The 20,806-nt window shown below is 37.5% G+C and overlaps 2 protein-coding genes across 4 annotated transcripts in view; both read right to left on the reverse strand.

The window, feature by feature from the left end:
- LOC131203927 (kalirin-like) overlaps window positions 1-6,954 on the reverse strand; it is a 29,628-nt gene extending 22,674 nt beyond the window's left edge. The window contains exons 1-2 of the mRNA XM_058194691.1: window positions 6,837-6,954; window positions 608-667 (exon numbers count right to left, since the gene is read on the reverse strand). Of these exons, the coding sequence (XP_058050674.1) occupies window positions 608-667; window positions 6,837-6,932 (156 nt within the window). The 5' untranslated portion in view covers window positions 6,933-6,954. The remainder of the gene's footprint in view (window positions 1-607; window positions 668-6,836) is intronic.
- A 3,066-nt stretch (window positions 6,955-10,020) lies between these two features.
- The window catches only part of KALRN (kalirin RhoGEF kinase), a 545,114-nt gene continuing 534,328 nt past the window's right edge, over window positions 10,021-20,806 (reverse strand). The window contains exons 44-49 of one of the 3 annotated variants that reach the window (XM_058195145.1): window positions 20,488-20,538; window positions 19,960-20,037; window positions 17,046-17,231; window positions 14,180-14,351; window positions 12,448-12,689; window positions 10,021-11,198 (exon numbers count right to left, since the gene is read on the reverse strand). In XM_058195145.1, the coding sequence (XP_058051128.1) occupies window positions 10,947-11,198; window positions 12,448-12,689; window positions 14,180-14,351; window positions 17,046-17,231; window positions 19,960-20,037; window positions 20,488-20,538 (981 nt within the window). In that variant the 3' untranslated portion in view covers window positions 10,021-10,946. The remainder of the gene's footprint in view (window positions 11,199-12,447; window positions 12,690-14,179; window positions 14,352-17,045; window positions 17,232-19,959; window positions 20,038-20,487; window positions 20,539-20,806) is intronic. The other 2 variants (XM_058195128.1, XM_058195137.1) reach the window with 2 other exon arrangements.

Raw genomic sequence — 20,806 nt, forward strand, 5'->3', positions numbered from 1 at the left:
TATGTCTTCTTATAGGAATTTTGCCCTTTGCCCTTAGTACTCATTTACTGTTAGCAGTTGCATTTCACTAGTACAGCAAATTCTTCAGATTGCTATTGACCTTGTTGTAAATACTGAACTATCATGGTTCTTGATCTATTGCAGTCGGATCAAAATTCTAATTAATAGATGCTCTCCATTATATATTATTTAGCATATCAGACTGTCCCATTCAAAGTTGGATCAGTGGAACCGAGAAGGAGCAAATCTGCTGTATTCATAACAGTTGAGAAATTAATTGTATATATACTGATGCTTACAGCTTACAGTGGAAGTTCCAGATTCATTTACAGAATAAATATGTCCAGAATGCCAGACAATTTGGTATCTTATATCTCACATTGATGTAGAAGGATATTGTTAAAATTAAATGAGAGATAGCTTGCTGTCTAAGATCTTCTGTCTGGGACAGGCACTCCACTCCGAATCTACAGTATATTACAGTCACCCCCTCATTTAGAGTAGAGACACCAAATTTTATAGATACTATTTCAAAACAGGCATACAATTCTCTGGGGAAGTTAGTACTGAGTTCGAGACAGGGTGGATAGAAAGGATCATGGTCTACCTCCATGCTAGTGTTGGGATCAAGGTCATCACATTCTGACTCTTCTGAACTGTTTGTCTCCTTTTGAGCAGCATGGAGAAAAAAGAACAGAGTTTTGATCAGCAGAGAGATTAAAGAGGAGAAGAGCAGAGCAATTAAAGAGCAACATAGAAATGGCCACCAATAACGCAAAATTACTTTCCAACAGAAAGTCACTGGATACACACAATACACACTGGATAAAATAAAAGAAAAACTGCCTTTAAGTAATTTAGAAAAAATACATTAATGGAAGCAGCACTATGAAACGCTACCTCTGCTATATCAGCTTCCCCATTTGGGCGGGCTCTTGGAACCTGGCTGACAAAACTATATCTAAATAATCTTTCGCATCCAATTCTGGCAAGTAAATAAGAATTCTGGAGGATTCAAGAGTCTAATGCTTCATTCAATCTTTTGGGGTGCCCTTTTTTTTAGAATTTCAGCCATCCGTACCAAATGCTAATTATTAATTTTTTTAATGTCCTACAACTGTAAGAAACTTGAATAACCCAGAATTCAGAAGTGAAGCCAGTTTTAAAAATCTGAATATCATTTTCTGATTATGTATTTCTTAATTCCCCCTTAGATAAATTAAGCGCACAGCAGAAGGTAGCACACTTGCTATGAAGGGCATCCTTCTTCCATTCGCTGAATGGATTAAGGAGGGAGATGCCCACCAAATATATCTTACCCCATGCTCTGTCAGTGTTGACAGATTTGATCATCCTTTGGCAGAACACACATAATACAACACCAAGACAGGCACAACAGGATCTCGAATTTGGGTCCTGTCACACGAAAGACATTGATAGGATTCATCCATAAAGTGGGGTCTCTTCAGTCACCATAAATGCTCATGAGATTTGTGTATATAAAGAAGGGGAGGCATGAGCTAATATATTATCTCTTCAAAAGAGGATTTGCTGTTTCAGTACTTGGCTAAATGGATGCTCTGTCGCTTTTTAGCTTTATTTTGGGGACCAAGATTACACTTTGCATTAAAATAGCTGTTCTGAGCATGTTGTGTTAGAAAAATATATGCCTAGATTTCTACTTAACATTGTTAAGTGGGTGGGATAGCAGTCCATTCTGATTGCTATCAGTCAGCAGCTGAAGAAAGATTGGCCAAGCCATAATTTAAATAATTTTGAAAACATTACACAATCTCTATATGAAAAAAAAATTGGTTCCATTGTTTTGCCTTTGAAATTATCTTGGACAATTTTCCCGCAGATTAGGTAGGAGGGTAGCAACTGTGTGCGAATAATTTAGGGAGCACAAGATTAATCCCTCGTTTTTTATGCTAGAACACTGGACAGCATCCAAGTTTTGTTTCATAGCATAGAACAGTTAAGCCAGTTTGGTTTGGTTTTTGTTAGGACGCTGTCAACTCAGACAGTAAAATAAAACATTTCAGAAAAGGCTGTGTTCTAAGCTTGAAATGGAAAAACGTTTCCTGTGTTGTGCATATCCCCCTCCCTTTTTAAAGCAAAAATCACAAATCAAAATTAACTTTTAAGAAATAGTAACGAAGAATTTTGTGATATCTTACGACAAATGACATAGAGTCCATAGCTGTAATTAATATCTTAAACTGCAATCTTGTATAACATAGTTGAGATAGGAAAGTAAATAGAAGTTGGTGGGTAACAAAGTGCAGTCAAAAGAAGACAATGGATCTCATCCAACAAAGCTTCCTACTGCCAGGACTTTTTTCATCAATGGTCCAGAAAAACCTTTTCCACTGACAAAATGGGCAAGAAGCAATTCTGATTATCTGTTCCACTGAAATCTTTATGAGTTCCTTTGATTAAACAATGGTGGGTCACCTGAAAGCACACCTACTGTGTAGCAGTCTGTGCCAACTGGAATGAGGTTCTCCCAAAGATATTGTTTAGAAAAGCCATGAAGAGCCAGCTCTTCAAGAGGTGCAAGGGAGAGTAAGACCTCTCACTTCAATCTCTTTGATCTGTTGCACTTGCCATCTTTTACTGATTTTATTGTAATTGGTTGATTGTGAGCCCCCACCCGGGTTATTGAGAATTGGTCAGCACACAAGATAGAGACAGACAGACAGACAGATAGATAGATAGATAGATAAATGGATGGATGGATGGATGATGGATGGATGGACGGAGATGATCTGTGTGTTTCTGGGAAGCAGTGGGAATTTGCAAACCAGCCAATCAGATCCCAAACTCCCCACTTTATGAGTAAGAACAATTTGAAGAAATTCCTGCCAATGAAAGAAAATTCTTAATCCAGTCCATTCATAATTACTTTATTGATAAAGTAATTCTGACAAATTACAAGTCTATTTTTACAAGCCAAAACTATTCTTTAACAGTCTGGGTATTAGAAGTGAATAATACTTCATTACTTTTCACTTTAATACTTGATATAATTGCTTTGCATTATATGCTTTATGGGATCTTAAGAGCCATGTGATCAGGATAATATATATTAGTTTTGAAATAAAAGGGATAAAATAAAATGTTGTCCTATATATAGAAAAGATAACTTTATATTTAGTGTTAGGAAAAACACTCCAAATCTTATATCCTCTTTTAGCTTGCTGGCACAGCATTTATTATTTACATCTACAGTACTTAAATATAAATACATGCAATTTTGCATTCCTGGAACAATACTGTTAAGAAGAGAATATAAGTAAGAAGCTGATAACATATACATCTGTATATGTTCCTTCTAAAAAGTTTAATCTTTAAATTAAATTTGAAGAAAAAGAATTAAAACATAGTGCTGTCAATTTAAAAAAGAACATTTCTGCAAAGGATGAGTAAATTTAAATGTACTAGAACTATTAGCTAGGATTTCAATATTGTATTTTGATATATGTGAATTTGTTTACTTGATTATAATCTTGGTTTAAATCAGAAGTGGGATTTTAATGGAATGCAATAAAGTGAAATGATGATAAACACTAATGATTCATAGCATTTTCTGATTGGTAAATGTTTTCCATCTCTGTGGAACTGTAAATGTCCGTTTGTTTTTACACAGATCACATATTTGGAATTGTTCAGATAAAATAGGGTTCCTCTTGTCTTCCCTAATTACAGAGAAGGAATTCTCCAAGAATGGGGATTGTTGCAATTGCACAAATTCCTCCTTCTCCCCAATTATGAAAAATACAGTTGTTCTATCCCAGTTTCTAGCAATTACAACAAATAGAAATATATGTATTTCTGTTTCTTTCTAACATCTGTTACTTCCATGAAACAATGCAAACACAAACCTGAGAAAGATTAATTAAAATTAAGACACTTTTGTTGTAAGAATACAAGTTTAAATTTGCAACATCCTGCTGAATCAAGTTGAATTTGGATAAGAACTTTCTGTGACATAGAAACAGAGATCTGCTTAATTTTACAACAGAATTTAAAGGGGGGAGTGGGAGAAGAAATACAATATAGAGAGACAGGTTCTATTTGTACCATTCTCCCAAAATGTAAGTACTTGTTTTGTACCGTCCTGAGTCCTTCGGGAGATAGGGCGGTATATAAATATGATTAAATAAATAAATAAATAAATAAATGTATCAAGTCTTGTTCTGCTATCAAAAACAAACAGTGCCAAACATCAACATTCAAGGAAGTTTATAAAGGAAACACGCATGAATATGGACAAAGGATGGATAACTTGGAACAATAGTTCAATTGTTCAAGAGTCATTCATTCCTAGCCGATCCTGTCAGGTTTTTAAGTGATTAAGAACTGACTCTTATTGCCTGATCCAAGTTACTGTTGAAATCAATGCCAGAATATATTCTGAGATAGGACAGCTGGTTTCGCTGCTCTAGAGGTTCTTTACTCAGTATAACATATGGCAAGAGAAGGTGTGAAAGTCTAATGTCACAATGGATAATCTTTACTCAGGTCTCTTAAGAATTTTCTCCCTCACATTTGAATAACTGTACAAACTTCCAGAAAGATAGCAGATGATTTGACAATAGTTTTACACTGTGTTTATTTTTATTATGCATTTTTTAGCTCACTTGGAATCTGTGGATCTATCACAGTAAATCTTTGACTGGGCATTCCTTAATGTTTCCCTCTTCTATAGTATGGATTAGATCTAACAATAGGAACTATGGAAGCGGCAATATGTGGAATCTACAGTATATTAAATCCATGCCAAACTAGTTTATGAGTTAATATAGCTCAGCCTGCCACTGTTGAATATGCTATAATATGCCTGTACACCGCCCTGAGTCCTTCGGGAGAAGGGCGGTATAAAAATCAAATAAATAAATAAAATAAATAATAAATAAATAAATACTCAGAACATGCCAAGCTAAAGCAAACAAATCATATTAAAGCCTTATATGGTGTATGAAGTTCTTATTAGGGCTAATCACATAACTTATGAATTCTATTGAATCCATATTTTCTGGATTGAAGTATCTATTGAATACAACTCATACATTATTTAAATGATATAAATAGACAAGACAGATTACATAAAACAATATATGTCAATTCTATTGAGATAGGAAAAGGGAAAGCTGCAGATTTCCACATCTCCAGGCCTCATGAAAGTTTTCAAAGGGTGATGGGTGATATCGCTATTGCTATTGTTATTATTTCAAATCAATCCATTGCAGGATGAAGGCATCTTCAGTGATACTTATGGACTGTAAATTATCATGCCAATCTAGTGCAGGTTGATAGATGTATGATTTTGTAGAGGCTAGGGCTGAGTGTGTACAGTTGTCCCCAAATAATCTAACCGGCTTCCATATCATGCTTCTAATCCATCATATGACATCACACTAGTTCTCTTATAAACAAACCAAAATTTAATAGAAATAGGCACCATTCACAGCAGTGATGTCTTCTGTATTTTTTAGTTGCCATCAGTAGCTTCTAACCAATTGAGTTGGAGACAACAGCAGGAGGAAGAAAAAGCTACTTGTCCCTGCTAGTACCTCTCTTAAGCCATGTACATGTATACATCCGAACTAGATTGTGTTGTTTCTGTGTCATATAAATGGTATATGCATAATATTGTGTTTATTTAGTCATGTGTATGTAGTGGTGGTGACCCTTTGAGAGTTGTACGCAACAAAATTTCATTTTAATGTATTAGTGTACATTCAAAGTGACAATAAAGTCAGTCAGTCAGTCAGTCAGTCAGTCAGTCTGTCTGTCTGTCTGTCTGTCTATCTATCTATGAATGACACGTGTTGGTGAACCTTTTCAGCACAGAGTGCGCGCACATGCCAGAAACTGGAAGAGTAGCTGCCCGGTATGCATGCGCCACCTGGTCTTCTGGTTTCTGGCACTCCCACGCATTTGAAGACCAGCTGGCCAGCGTGCCGGAACCCAGCTCGTGTGCCCAGAGGGATGGCTCTGCATGCCACTTCCGGCCTGCGTGCCATAGGTTCGGCATCACGGATCTATATGATATAAGCTGGAAGCTATTTGAATCCTTTCTACAGGGGAGATAAAAATTCTGGGAGTGTCATGACAAAGCCAGGAGAAAAAACTGGAGCAGTGCATATCCAGCTCAGAGTTGAAAAATAAGAGGAACATGCTGAGTTTTCTTTCTCATCTCCAATTCTTAGAAAGCAAAGGCTGTGATATGAATGCTACTCTAAAATGAGCGGTTCTGTAAGGCCTGAAAGCCTATAACGCCATGTAAGACCTTAGGCAGACAAAGGAGCTCCACCAAATCATTTTCCTGTGCTACATTGTCATGGCTTACCATTCCTCAAGTTTTCTTTTCTCTTATTAAAAAAATGATGAGAACGTATTTACAATAGTTCCTGTTTAGGCTGCATGCTTTGGTTCCATTCACCTCTGGTGAGCTTTTACCACACATATATTTGGGATGCTATTAAAAAAAATAACCTACTGAAAGTAAAGTACTACTTGCCCGTTGGGCACATATACATGCATGCACGCACGCATAGGAGCACACACAGACACTCGCTCTACTTACAGTTTTGGATGCCAGTGGTGAGGAGAAAAAAGCTGTGCTGTAATCCTGCATGCAAACGCCGGCCAGAATGGCTACTACTACCAAAAAGTAAAAGAAATTAAAAAATAAAAGCAAAACAAGGGGGAAAAAAACAAACAAAAACAAAAGCCAGATGTCACCCCCTGTCCACAGACAGGATGTTGCAGGGAGAGTGAGGATGAGAAGCAGTAGGCAGCGAACAGCTTCAGATGGCCTTACTCACTTTAACAGAGACTTTGTTGCCCAGAATATCCATGGGTTTACGTAGGCCATTGGCTTCCGTTTTGCCACTGCTTTCCTTTTCCGCCCGCTTTCTCATGCGCAGGGTATGCCATGAACATGACTTCCTGTTATACCAAAAAATGCACTAATCAAATAGCAGGTCTTAGTAGGAAGAGGAAGGGAGGTGGAAAGGCAAGGAGCATACATGTTCTGAATCTCTGCAGCTCCTCCCAAGGAAATGGAAGCCACCTGCAATATCTCTACTTGGATATACATATTCAAACCTGAAATTCAAACTATTCTAATACAATTATTACTGTTGGAACCCAAACGTTATCTTTAAAATACAGAGGAAAAGCAAACTATATATTTAAGATTGGTAACATGCAAAGATTTAACACTAGACACCAATACTTCAAGCAGCAAGAAGCACTGGAATAGAAAGAGAAGTCTGTGTGCCCCCAATATGGACAAAAGGTTCCATATTCCAGAGTTCAGTGCAACATTCCAAAACATCAAAAGTTCAACTGCAATTTTATTAAAGTAATAGAATTGGCTATTCCCTGGAGTAAGTTTCATTACACTTAAATTTCCTGATGTTTTACTCCGCCTGCATTTGATCAGTCCAACGTCAATAATGTTTTGCCAAACCAAAAAAACCCTTCTAAAATAAGAGAGAATTCAATTGACTGTATTCATATTGTGCTACGGTAACAATAAAGTGGTTTGACATCAGTAAGCAGCTTTTCTTTGGGATGGGGAAGTAGAAGAGAGAAAACAACATGAAAGGTAAAGTGGAAAAATACAGAATTTAGTTCATCAAAACATATATTTATAAGTAGGATTTTAGGTTTCTAGCAGAAATTATATACTTCAAATTTCAAATATATTTGTAGGTTTGGGAAGTGCGCTGAAATGGAAAGAAATACTTAAACAAAAGGTAAGTAGCCTGCTATTGTGCCTTCTTCATGCAGGACCAGAATGACATACTATACAAATACGTGATTCTACAAAGCATATTACGATTGTTGCAAGAGCAACACAGGATACTACTACAGCAGCAAGCATGCAAAATAGGAGGCAGTAAATGCTTATGCATATGCACCTGGGATCTATGATTTGAACAGTATACAAATGTATATGAATAAAAAAGCTATCTTTTTGAGCTATTTAACAGCGCCTCTAGTGAAAATGAATGACCAAATGAGGAGTTGGTTGCAATTTGTTCCAATTTTGCAACACAGCAACAATGGTGTTTAGGCTGCACTAAGCTTTCGAATGATGTGCTGAGTTTCTAAAAGCAGACAAGAGTCAAGGCAGGAATGAAATCTAATCTTAAATCAATTATGTATAATTAATTATAGTACTCCACAGTCAGCCCCACAATGTGGACCAAACTAATCACAAATCAACTCCACACGAAGGCCAAAGCTATTTTTATTAATATTGGCTATATTAACAGAATCTTGCAAGTCTGGTTTGGCTTTTCTCCTGCACCCTCCTTTAGTTCCTGTGAATGAATATTTATTAGCTTGTGTTGGTGCTATGGTACTGTTCTTATAATAGGCAGTTAATGTGTGTACTATAAGTATTTGAGGAGGCTTTTTGATACTAGATCTCATAGAAATATTTCAAGATTACAGCTGAGTTCAATATCCATCTAAGTACAAAAGTCCAGTGGGAAGAATGGAAGTATTATTGAAGAAAGTAGAACAGGTGAAATTAGATGAATCCAGAACCCTTGCTTTAAGGGACTCTCTCTCTGTTTAACTTTGTAATAGTAATAAGGAGGGAAAGGTTCTCAATTTCTAGTATACATTCAGATAAGGCCCATCTCTGAAACAGGATGCACAAAACATTACAAAATTTCCTTGCCCCTTCACCATTCTACAATAATATGAAATCTTCACCTAATAGCTATAAATGACATGTGCAAATCTGCAAGTAATTTCATGGGATTTTTAAAAAAAGATTAACTGAAAAAATTCTCCATAATCCAAGACATTTGAGCAATATTTGAATTTAGGTTTGGTTTAGCCTTATACCAAAGCCCATATCAATAGCCTTAATTCTTACACTGACAAATTTCCTTATACACTCATTTATTTTTGTTTCACTTCTTGTGTATTGTGTGTGTGTGTGTGTGTGTGTGTGTGTGTGTGTGGGTGTGCCTTCTCTGTGTATTTGTTCCCTTGTATGTGTCTCATTGCATTTCACACCCATCTCTCATTTCATCGTCTTTGGTATTTATTTTGTGTGCCTGGTAAGCCATGCTTTATTTTCATAGCTTCAGTGTTTGTCTCATCAAGGACATTATAGCAGAACAGCTTTATTCCTGAAAAGTTGCTGCTGTAAATGACACCATTTTCTCTGTAGCAAGACATTAAGGGGCTTAGATGAAGCCACCGCTGTGCAGGAGTAGCATTTTTAAGTCAATTGCTATCATATATGAAGTGGTCCTAAACAGACTAACTTACGGGAGCAATTAGCGCCACATCTTACCATTCTCAGGAACTCTATTTATTGGGTTGTTACTGGGATTTAAGCAGCTGTCAATTCAGTCTAATTACACACAATTGGCAAGACTCAGCCTCGCAGGTTCCCCAGTGATCAATTCGGTGATTCCTCAGTATTATCCTATGAATGGAGGGCTAAGAATTTCACACACTGCCAATCTCTAGCTATGCTCATGGGATGTGCAAACTGACTAGACCATATAATTCTGCCACCATCAGACCACTCTCATTAACACATTATTAATCATTAACACAGAAATGATTAAGGCCTTGCTTCAAAGGCCCATTCTCTTTTTCTTCTTGGTTTTTAATCATGGATATCGTGGATTCTTCCTTCTTATCAAATTTCGCCCTTAGTGAAAAGAGAAATCCTGTTTGGAGTTGAACGTGGTTAGTATCTATGAAAAAGCAAGAGTAAACAATGACTAAGGGCATATCTGCAACTGGTATGGTTTTGTCCCTATTATAATTAATAGTATAAGCTCTTGGGATGACAGCACCAGAACCAGGCTTAGTGATTGGTTGCAAGGAACATGGTATTGTATTTCAGCATTTAAACCACAATATTGAAAGATTTACCACTGGCAAAATCAAGCTTTGGTGACTTTGTGTGAGAAAACTGATACTGATTTGACAATTGCAGGTGTAAAAAAACAACAACAGTTTTTATGGAAAAGGATTGTACCTTTTGTATTTAATATCAAAAAACATTTTCTTGCATTTAGTCATTTCAAATTAACAAAATGACAAAAAAATCGGAAAGAGTATTTCACATTTCATTAAATTAGGAACAAAACAGAAAGAAAAAAAGAACTAAAGAGGGTCAGAAATTGGTCCTTTTATAATTTTCTCAAAACATGCTCATAGTGAAAATTTATTTTACATATTTAAAATAGTACATTTAAAATTATTAGTTACATTACAGGTACAATGATGAACATTGCGACTATCCATAATATTGCACAATCTGACTTCAAATATGGGATTTTTTTTAAATAGTGCAAAATACTTTTTACAGGAATGTACTGCAAAAGGGATTTATCAAACAAAAAAAAATTTTTTATACAAAATATGCGAACAGAAAAAACAAAACAAAATGAAAATGTTACAAACTGTACAAGAATTTGCCATAGACAACATAAAATCTCTTCCTTGAGAAGCAGGACTCAAGCCAGTAGAGGAGAGCAATGTTTGTTTTGTTTGTTTCTCTCACACACATATATACACATACACCCTTTCACATTCACATATGTGTGTATGGGTCTACACACATACACACACATGTTATTTAAACACAAGATAAATAGAAATCCAGTCAATTAGGTCCATGATTAGGAAAAGATGGAGAACATAAACCATGCTTTTTAAACTGTCTATGGATTTTAATATTTTATAAATTATAAGGGGAAAAACACACAAAAAAATCAACAAAAAACCCCAACTATCCAAAGATGAATACCCCATGCTGTGTTATCAAGCATAGTTTGTTCCAATGGCACTGAAGATCTAAGGAAACAGTAGGAAAATCCTACCATTTGTGTTCTAATTTTTCCTCAAAAATCCACATACTGGTCCCTGGGAATCCAACACAGCACTTACTTTATGCTTCCGTCGCTACTATCTGTAGTTGATTTAGTGAGGGGAGCCAAGATATTCCCTGGGATCCATCCTTCTGCTGCTGGTGAGTGGTCATTGGCAGGCTGGTATACAAGGAACATGTTCTGCTGGTTAATGGCAAGTACTTGGACCACTTCACCCTGGTTGACACAGATTTCATTCTCCTTTAATGCATAGTAATCTTTGATGACCACCATAGAAGAGGTTCCATTGCACCCACCCAAGTCATTCTGAAGAGGAAACATAAAGAATAGCAACAAGATAACTGTGGCATAACATTAACTTTTCATCGCCATCCTGGGAACTCCAGCAAAAAGGCAATTAATAGGATAGACAAATCACCCCTTAAGAACTGAAGCAGTATTTTATTCACTGATACAAGATAAGGTATGGAGGCATTAATTCTTTCAGTACCTTAAGAGGACCACAAATCAGACTGAAAAAACAAACAATAGGGGAATACAAAACCTACTGAAATTAATGGAATCAATACGGTTTTGCTTGGACCACTGACATCGAACTGTCTAGTAGCAATTTCAGAATAAAAGGTCCAGTGTGAAAGCAATATTGTATTCTCAAATTTGAATCTGAGCATATGTTGCTATTAAAAAGTTGTCCAAAGCCTGTTTGTTTTTTAATTGCCTGGAAACCATTCAAGTACTAGCATTATCTATGACACAAAGGAAAGATTACTAAGTGCCAATATTGAGTAGAACGAAGACTATATTTTAATCCTTGCAATTCAAGCAAATCAGATGAGGCAAAGTCTAAAGCAAATTACAATACAATGTTGGCATGAACATGCTATTATGTTTCATGTCCCTTATTTATTAATCTTTCCAGTTGATCAGAACTGAAATTCTCATTTGGGAAGCAAAGTGCATGAATTCCCAATGAATTCCCTTGATGTTGCTTAAATCCACATCAAGAGACTCACAGAAGAGAACAATAGTTTTGAAGGAAAAATGAGTGGTTGGTCAAATATAAGGAAATATAATATCAACCTTTCCTTATATCACTTCTTCAAAAGAGGCAGTCAAAAAGTGTAAAGGCATCAATAAACCTTTGTTTAATGATTAATTCCTAATGTTTGTCAGCAGGTAGATTGCTTGCTTTTTAGCAGTTTTCCTTCATTCTTCATACAGTGGATTGTTAAGCTTTTCCTTAATATCCCACTGTATTTTCACTATGATAAAATAAACTTACATATTTCTTAGTTTAATGACTACACAGAGCACGTATTATATATATTTATTGTTCAGCCTGGTTCACGTAATAAATTTTGTTGAGTTTGGCTTGGAATACTCTGTTATGTGAAGTCAACTACTGTGATTTGTAAACCATGTCTTACGGATTGGTGCATTGTACAAGCAAATATGGATTCTTCAAGAAACAATAGTTTATTGTGTCTCAACTACTTCTTCCTCCACCAACCAGATCAACAGCTGGCCAAATTTAGAATGGATGTGGTTCCATTACCTTGCTCTGTTCATATCTGTCCTCAGGCTGGTGCTGTTCATGCCCTGTGTTACCATTGGAGGTAGATATCTTCAGAGGTGGAAGAGATGGGTTGCGCATTGTAGCCTTTGAAGTTTTATCAGATCCTACAGGTCCTGAGGAATAGGGTCTGGTGATGGGCTGAGGTGCCCGGCTGGTCTGGGGTCTCATTACAGCTGAGCTGCTGCTTTCTTTGCGCTGATACTCTATTGGAGACTGTAATGCTACAAGAGAATATGATGTGTTACAGCAGATCTCCCCATCTAGTATATAATGAAGCAAGAATGAGTCACAAATGACCTTTGTGAATCACTGAAAATCAGTGGCATAATTTTCCATTTTTTCCCTCAAAAGAAAACAAAACGAAATTTATAACATTCCTAGTTTCCAGGATAGGTCTACTGCATACGATTTCCCTAAAATATTTTTAAAAGAGTTCCACAAATACAGCTGAAAGCTAGTCAGCTGTTAGTTTAAAAACAGTTGGAAAACTGAAGCATTTTCATTAGTAAGAGGAAGGAGCAAGTTTAAAAACTCTATGAGCAAAAAAAAAACCCAGTGCCATAACTTTGGATATTTCAGGTCTCATGAAGAGTTGCCATAGGCGTCTCCAATATTCTAGCTTTACAGTCCAAAGGACAAAAGAGCTGTGACAATTAAGCATCCTCTAACTACAAACATATATAGAAATTTGTTTTACATAATAGTGACATGCTTTACGTTTGTTGTATAGGTCTGTTCAGTGGTATCATTGCATAAAATGTGAAGCTTGGAATCCTACATGAAACTTATTAAAGAAAAGCATGTTACACTATTTTAAGCTAATATTCTATAGAATTTAGTAGGGTCTCTCCCGAATGAGGAAGAAATCATATCAATGTCATGCTATTACTGAAAGATGAGATATGTGCCAGAAATAAGGGTGAAGATTTCTACCATGAGAAAAAGTTCTGTCATTTTCCCTACATACTCCTGGTTGAAGTTAAAATGAATGAATGAACTATTGTTCTACAACTTTGTGGCTATTTCAGCTCTATGCACATAATCAAGAGATGGTTGCCTGTATTATTGAAATAAGGGGTCAACCACTATTTCTCCATTGACTTTGAATTGTTCAGTGACATCCATAGGAAGCCATAATGACCAGACGTAGATTGATATATGTCATGCAAATGGCACAATTTATGTATCAATGGCAGATTAGGATGCAAGTACATAATGACAGGATTTCCATTATGATTTGTCACACATGTGTCATTGTTTGGCTCCCTCTCCACCTGATGCCCAGTGAAGAGGTTAAAAAAATCTATTTTACTGGGTGGCAGTTACCAAGAAGTTATAAATCCGTCAACTGTTTAGACTAACCTGCATTGGAAGTATATTCCTATGTGAATACAACCAATCTATTAGAGACAGTAGTGATAATATAAAGATAAGATAAAATATACACCACTAGTACTAAGATATCAATAGTCAACAATCCGCTAGGCTTCAATTTAGTTTTTAATATGTAACATGGATAACATATTTAGCCTTTTTTTAGTCATATTCCATATAAAGGTGAAGACTGCAATAGCTCAGTATGGATGACACAGATAATGAAAAGGACTCTATAACTGATATTTGGTTGAACTTGGAATAAGATTCAACCAACATTTTACAGCCAACTGCAAAGCACTTGGGCTTTCTTTCAACAGAGCAGCAAAATACTTACCATTTAAGAAGTCCCTCTGTGTGTCAAGTACTTGACTGATATCCTGTACCCAAGCTTGTTGGATTTCAGGATTGGCAGACTGCAATATGAACCGTTCTGATGTTTCCCGATTCATGAGAGCAAATTTGCAAGGATCATTGTCCACATTGTCCTCAAGTATTAGATATGTCATCTGCAAGTAGCCAGAAAAAAACAAATAAAAGTAACTGCACAGGGGGACATGGAAAGGATCATGCTGAATCTGATGGTACAGTAGTGCAAGGGTGTCAAACTCATGTTGTCATGACAGCATCACATGATGTGTCGGGACTTTTTCCCCCTTCGCTAAACTGGGCATGGGCATGGCCAGCATGTGATGCATCCGGACTCTGGGCTGCGAGTTTGACAGCCCTTTGAGTGGACTCAAAGGTAGCCCTTCAACTGCAGCATATAAAAAGAGCAGCAGGTTTGCCTCTTCAGATAGTTTCTTCTCTGGGAGCTGCATTATAGATTAAATTTCGTTTTGTTCTTCAAGTGTTCTGCCAAGTATATTCAACTTCTGAATTATCTTCGTGAGCTTCCTTTTTTAAAAAGACAGTGTAATCACTGTAGTTCTTTCCACAAAACAAATTGTTCACACAAATATCGTCTGAAATGGCTTTTTAGGTATCTTGCCAATACATGTAAGCCAATGGTGGTATTCAGCGGGTTCTATCTGGTTCAGGCAAACCGGTAGCAGTGGCTGCGAGAGGCTCCGCCCACCTGCCCGGATGTAATCACGTCCCATTTTTAATGCTCTGCGCATGCGCAGAAGGCCCTGTGTGCGCACTCACATTTGTGAACCAGTAGCCAAGGTAAGTGAATACCAGCCCTGATGTGAGTGCTATGCCATTTGCTCAGTCGTGCGATTTTGAGAACATTTTCTGCTGAAGTTTTTAGTCCATGTTGAAGACTTTCAGATAGAATTTTATATATAGTTACACATACGTTTTTAATTTTTCTAGCTGTATGCAGGAATAAAGACAATTTCTTATATCTTGCTGTCTGGATTAAAAAATCACCTAAGGCAACGGTGCGAGAATGAAAATTTATAGTAAAACTATTAATGTCATAATGTTAATATCAATTAGCGAAGGTCATCTTCTAATGTTAATTAGTCAAGATGGAAAGTTTAAAATTCAGTTGTTTGATTATTCAGAATTGCCCAGCTATACAGATGTGCAAAACAGAGTTTTTCAAATGTATGAAGTTGGTGGAGCTAGAACCAGTGCTGCTTGGACATAGACATAATAACTGCTTAAATAAGGGGCAGATACATTCCAGTCTCAAAGCTAGGAAAAGAATGGCCAAGAATCTATTAACAAATTTGGGTTTGAGTTTCTGGAAGAACAGATTTATAGCTGAGCTGATGTGACATAATGCTTGCAAAAACCTGCCAGGACATTAGTAAAAGTATACAATATATGTCAAAACTAATTTTCAGTTTTGGAGCCAGCAAAAAAAACCAACAACCCTGTAAGAGAAGAAACTGCAATCACTTAGGTTTATAAAAGCAGTCAAAGAAAGTACAGCATTAAGCAGTTGCACTGGGAGGGAGTCATACACTCCTTAAGTCATCCAGCTAGTAAAACACTGGGAAAAACCCTACAGAACATCTCCCCTCAAATGGCTTTTCCTGTACAAAGGGATGCAGAGCTCATATTACACATATACCAAAGAGTTCACCCTTCTGTTGCTTTTGCATCTACTACTAGTAATTTCCATCTTGGTTTCCCTATGCAAACGTACAAGACGTGGCACAAAGACAAAACAAGACCACACTTACTAAAACAACTCCTTGCAGTTTACTTAGCTAGCTCGTTGGGTTGAAGCTCTTCAGAGCTCTTCAGTACTCAACTCACAATCACAATTGAGCCCAAAATTTCAGTTGTTGAATTTTGCCCCATTTTATGACTTTTCTCGCCACCGTTAAGTGAATCTGCTGTTGTTAAATTAGTAACAGGTTGTTAAGTGAAACCTGGCTTCCTCACTCATTGACTTTGCTTGTGAGAAGGTCGCAAAAGGGGGATCACCTGACCTCAGGGCACGGTAGCTGTCACAAATATGAGTCACTGGCTAATCACCCAAATTTTGCTCATATGATCACGGGGATGCTACAATGGTCAGGAGTGTGAAGAACAGTCATAAGTCCCTTTTTTTTCCGGTGCTGTTGTAACTTGGAATGATCATTAAGCAAACTGTTGTTAAGTTGAAGACTACCTGTATGTTAGAAGCATAGAACTAGAAAGGCACTGGTGATCCCATTCTTTTGACCTTCTGAAGTGAAAAAGGAGAGTTATTTTACTTTGCCAGGTGTGTCTCTGGCCCCTGGCAGCCTGTTAACTAGGGCAGAGGTCTGCAAACTTGGCTCTTTTAAGACTTGTGGACTTCAACTCCCAGAGTTCCTCAGCCAGCTTTGCCAAGTTTGCCAAAGAGCCGAGTTTGCAGACCCCTGAACGAGGGGAAACCATGGACTCGCCACCTTTAGCTCTTGTTTGCTGATACGGCAGCTCATGACTCCCCTTTTCCTCCCATGGAAGAAGGCTAACACTGCTTAATTTTGCTATGGCAGAAAATAGGGAGATGGTTTCCATTCTTTCCTAGAGGAAGGCTCCCTCGTTCACTCAAGGAAACTGATTCAAGCAGCAGCTGCCTTTCAAAGCAAAAAGGTCTCTGAAAAGTGAAGTCAGTTGGTAGGCAGGGAATTAGATGCAGTCTGGTAGATAGGACTCCCCACAAGGTCTGCCCTGGCAGGTGACCTGCATTGGGGTTATATAAGGCTAAAGGGGCCGAAAAAATGTAAAGAAGCAAACTTTTTATTGACCTGGTGGCCTTATCAATCTCTTACCTTTATGCTCCGCTTAAACAGGTACCCAGGTGTTAAGGAGCCTTTCCTAAGTAGTTCACTAAAGATGACTATTTGCTCAAAGAGGAAAACTCTGCGTTCTTTTGGCCGAGACAACCCTCCAGAGTCCTGCTCTGTTACATAGAATGTATCCTGTTGCAACAATTTCCCTTGAGCTGCCAGCTTGCCCTAAGACAGGTAAAAAAAATGAAGCAAACATAAGTTGATGGACGCAGGAAAAATAATGTATTTAGTTTACTAATTGCTATGCAGTATATTGTCCTCAGGACAACCTCTATAAATAAAAATGACAACAACCCAATAGAACACACATATGTACACATGAAGTTAGCACAGAAATATTTCAAATGAGTAGGGAAAGGGGCTAATATGTAACAGACAATAACCACTTCTATTTCCATGGAAATAGAAGAATTTTAAAATTAGAACAAGAATGAATACCCATTTAAAATGCTTCTAGAATGAATACCCTAAAAACAACAACATTAATATAGGTAACAGATGGACATTCCTTAGCAATAGCAATAGCACTTAGACTTATATACCATTTCACAGTGCTTTACAGCCCTCTTGAAGTGGTTTAGAGTCAGCATATTGCCCCCAACAATCTGGGTCCTCATTTTACCGACCTCAGAAGGATGGAAGGCTGAGTCAACCTTGAGCCTGGTGAGATTTGATCTGCCAAACTTCTGGCAGCCAATGATCAGCAGAAGTAGCCTGCAGTATTGCATTGTAACCACTGCACTACCGCGGTTCATCTTTAATTGGAGATGTGGAGGAGAGAATCCCACTCTATTTCTGTAGGCAAGGACCCTTCAACTCTGGTAACCCTTCATCTCTGGTAACCATCTCAGAGCACAAATATGAACACAGGGGAAAAAAACAGTCCTTTAGATACTGTGATCTCCAAAAGTGAAAGTTGTAGCATCAATTTGGGTTTGTATATTATCAGTTGGATAATATACATTATCAATATATACAATATATAATATATGTCAGATGTATATTATCCATCTGATAATATGTATATTAATAATATACATTATTAATATACATATTATCAAATGGATAATATACATCTGATATATATTATCAGATGGATAATATATAATATATAATATTATATATTATCAGATGGATAATATCATCCAGGGTGATGGTTTACATCACCCTGGAGTTCAACTCTGTCTAGCCTGGCAGTATGTCAAAATGAAGCTCCCCTAGCCCCCAAATAACTGAACTGCAAGCTGCTGTGTTCCACTCTGAATTTTAACATTCAATTTAATTTAAACATTTTAAAAAGAAAGTTGGAAGGTGTGTTTATCTATTGCAAGATTGATGCTTATGGGCATGGGAGAAAGGAGTGGAACACCCTAGTCATCTCTATACATACAAAACACTATAGCAGTGATGGCTAACCTTTTGGCCATCACATGCCAGGAGGGGGGAGGTCGGGAGGGTCGTGCGCATGTGTGTACACACCCATAATTCTATGCACTCCCCTTGCACATGTGCGCGTGAAACCCCTCTCCTCGCTAGAGAGGCTCTGGAGGCTGGGGACAGCAAAAAATGTCACTTCCTGTCTAACTGGAAGTTGGCAAATGGGCTGTTTCTGGTCTCCGGAGGGCTCTGGGGGTGGGAGGCCACTTTCACCCTCCCCAGATTCATAGAGAGCTCTGGAGCCAGGTGAGAGAGAAAAACAGGCCTCCCCCCCCCGCAAGCCCTCTGGAGGCAGGAAACAGTCTGTTTCCCTACTTCTGGTGGGCCCAGAAGGCCCAAAAATCAGCTGAGCTCGTGTGCCCACTGATATGACTACGTGTGTCACCTGTGGCACACGTGCCATAGGCTCGCCATCACGGCACTAAAGAAATTGTTTCAGTGTTTTTGCATTTGGACTTCTTAATTACTAGACTAGTAAGACAGGTTGCGACAACTCTGTCACAGCCTGTCTTACTACTCTGTCATTTTTGATTAGGCGTGGACACCAAGTGAGATGCCTTCAATATGTGGTGGCAATAAGAACAAACAACCTGCTACCACAAAGCAAAATGGGGTCACGGAGATTAGAGATCTTCAGCGTACCATTCTGGGAAATTCAGCATTCAGAAGCCTAAAAAAATAGTCTGCTTTAATAACAGAGGATGAGTGTCTGTAGAGATTCTAAGTCATCCAGGTAATGGTTGTCCCAAAAGTGCTTTTTTCAGGAGGCAACTGGACTTTTTGCTTCTCATCCAAGAAGCTTCAAGAAAGTCCAGTTGCCTTTTGGGACAACCATGATCTGGATGACTGAGAATTTCTGCAGACTTTTATCTATACAATTTGGGATGAATATACTTGAATGGTGTGGGAGTAGGAATGGATTTCCCGAGGGGAGGGGGAAATTGCAGACTACAGGAACCAGGAGCACTACTCAGGTGACCCTAAGGACACAGATAAACCTCCAAGTGCTTCAATGACCTCTAAAAGGAATGCAAATGACCAGCTATCTGTAAGGAATAAAATTCCTTCCATTCCCCACTATCCTGTCAGAGCTGAAGAATCTTCTTGGATGAGAAGCAAAATGTCTTCAAAAGAAAAAACAAGAAAGTCCAGTTGCCTCCTGAAAAAGCATCTTTGGGACAACAGAGGATGAGTTCTGTTCTCAGAAACATTTTCAAAGAATATATATATATTAGATTATATATTTTCCATACTACTGTATATAGTCTAGAGTCTATAGTCTATAGTCTGCATATAGTATAGGACTAGAAGGCAGCTCCTAATAATTCCACTTCTAATAGCTAGAAATGTTGGGAAGAGGCCAATATTCATTCTTAAAGTTTCCAAGAAGCCTCAATCATTTCTTCAAGGGGAAAAAAAAGCAACTGGCATTACTGAATAAGAAACAGAGGAATACCTCAAAGCCCTGCAGTCGTCCCAGATTCATCATGTCATTGCAGCGTTTAGGAACAAGGCACATCAACTCTACAGCTTTCTGTAAGAGAGGGGGAACAGAGTAAATATGGGAACAAATAAAAAGCTGGCTGGACCCCTCTGACTAGGACCACACATGGATCAACCCTTCCAGCTAGAGAATACAGGTCATAATCAGAAATCAGGATATATTGTGAAGAGTTGCCCATTCATCAAATTGACCTTTGGAGAAATGCAGCTTCCAGCTGATCAAACTCCACTGATTACTTTAAAGAGCTTGGACAACATTTTCTTTGGAAAATATGTAAAGACAAGTGGGTCTCAAGAGGCATTTTCAGAAACTGATGGGTAACTATAAACTCATGCTTTGTTGCCCACTTGCTGGAAGGAAGGGTGGAAGGAAGCAATTCAATCTTCAATTAGAGATATCCAAATGTATTATAACTAAATTTTTTTTTTTAAAAAGTGTATTAGTCACTAACTAAAATAAAAGCTAATAAATAAACTGTACCTCTGTCTCCAAGCAATCCAATCCAGCCTTTTCACTATATTTCAGGAAATCCTACAGGAAAGAATATCATTCTTTAAAAATAATTAACATGTAAATGCACTTTTAAAGATGAATACGTCTGTTGTCTTCTTGCAGAATTATCTGGAATTATACTTAAACTTATTTTATGTATAGAATGTAACATCTGATTATATACTTAATAAAATGTATGACTGAAGTTATATACTTGGTTTAGATTATGACACTCCAAGTGCAATACAAGCCAGATAAATAGCTCTTAGCTGCCTGTAGTCATAACTTTTTTTCTGTATAAAAGATA

This window comes from Ahaetulla prasina, chromosome 1 (assembly GCF_028640845.1).
Source record: "Ahaetulla prasina isolate Xishuangbanna chromosome 1, ASM2864084v1, whole genome shotgun sequence".
NCBI classification, from domain to species: Eukaryota; Metazoa; Chordata; class Lepidosauria; order Squamata; family Colubridae; genus Ahaetulla; species Ahaetulla prasina.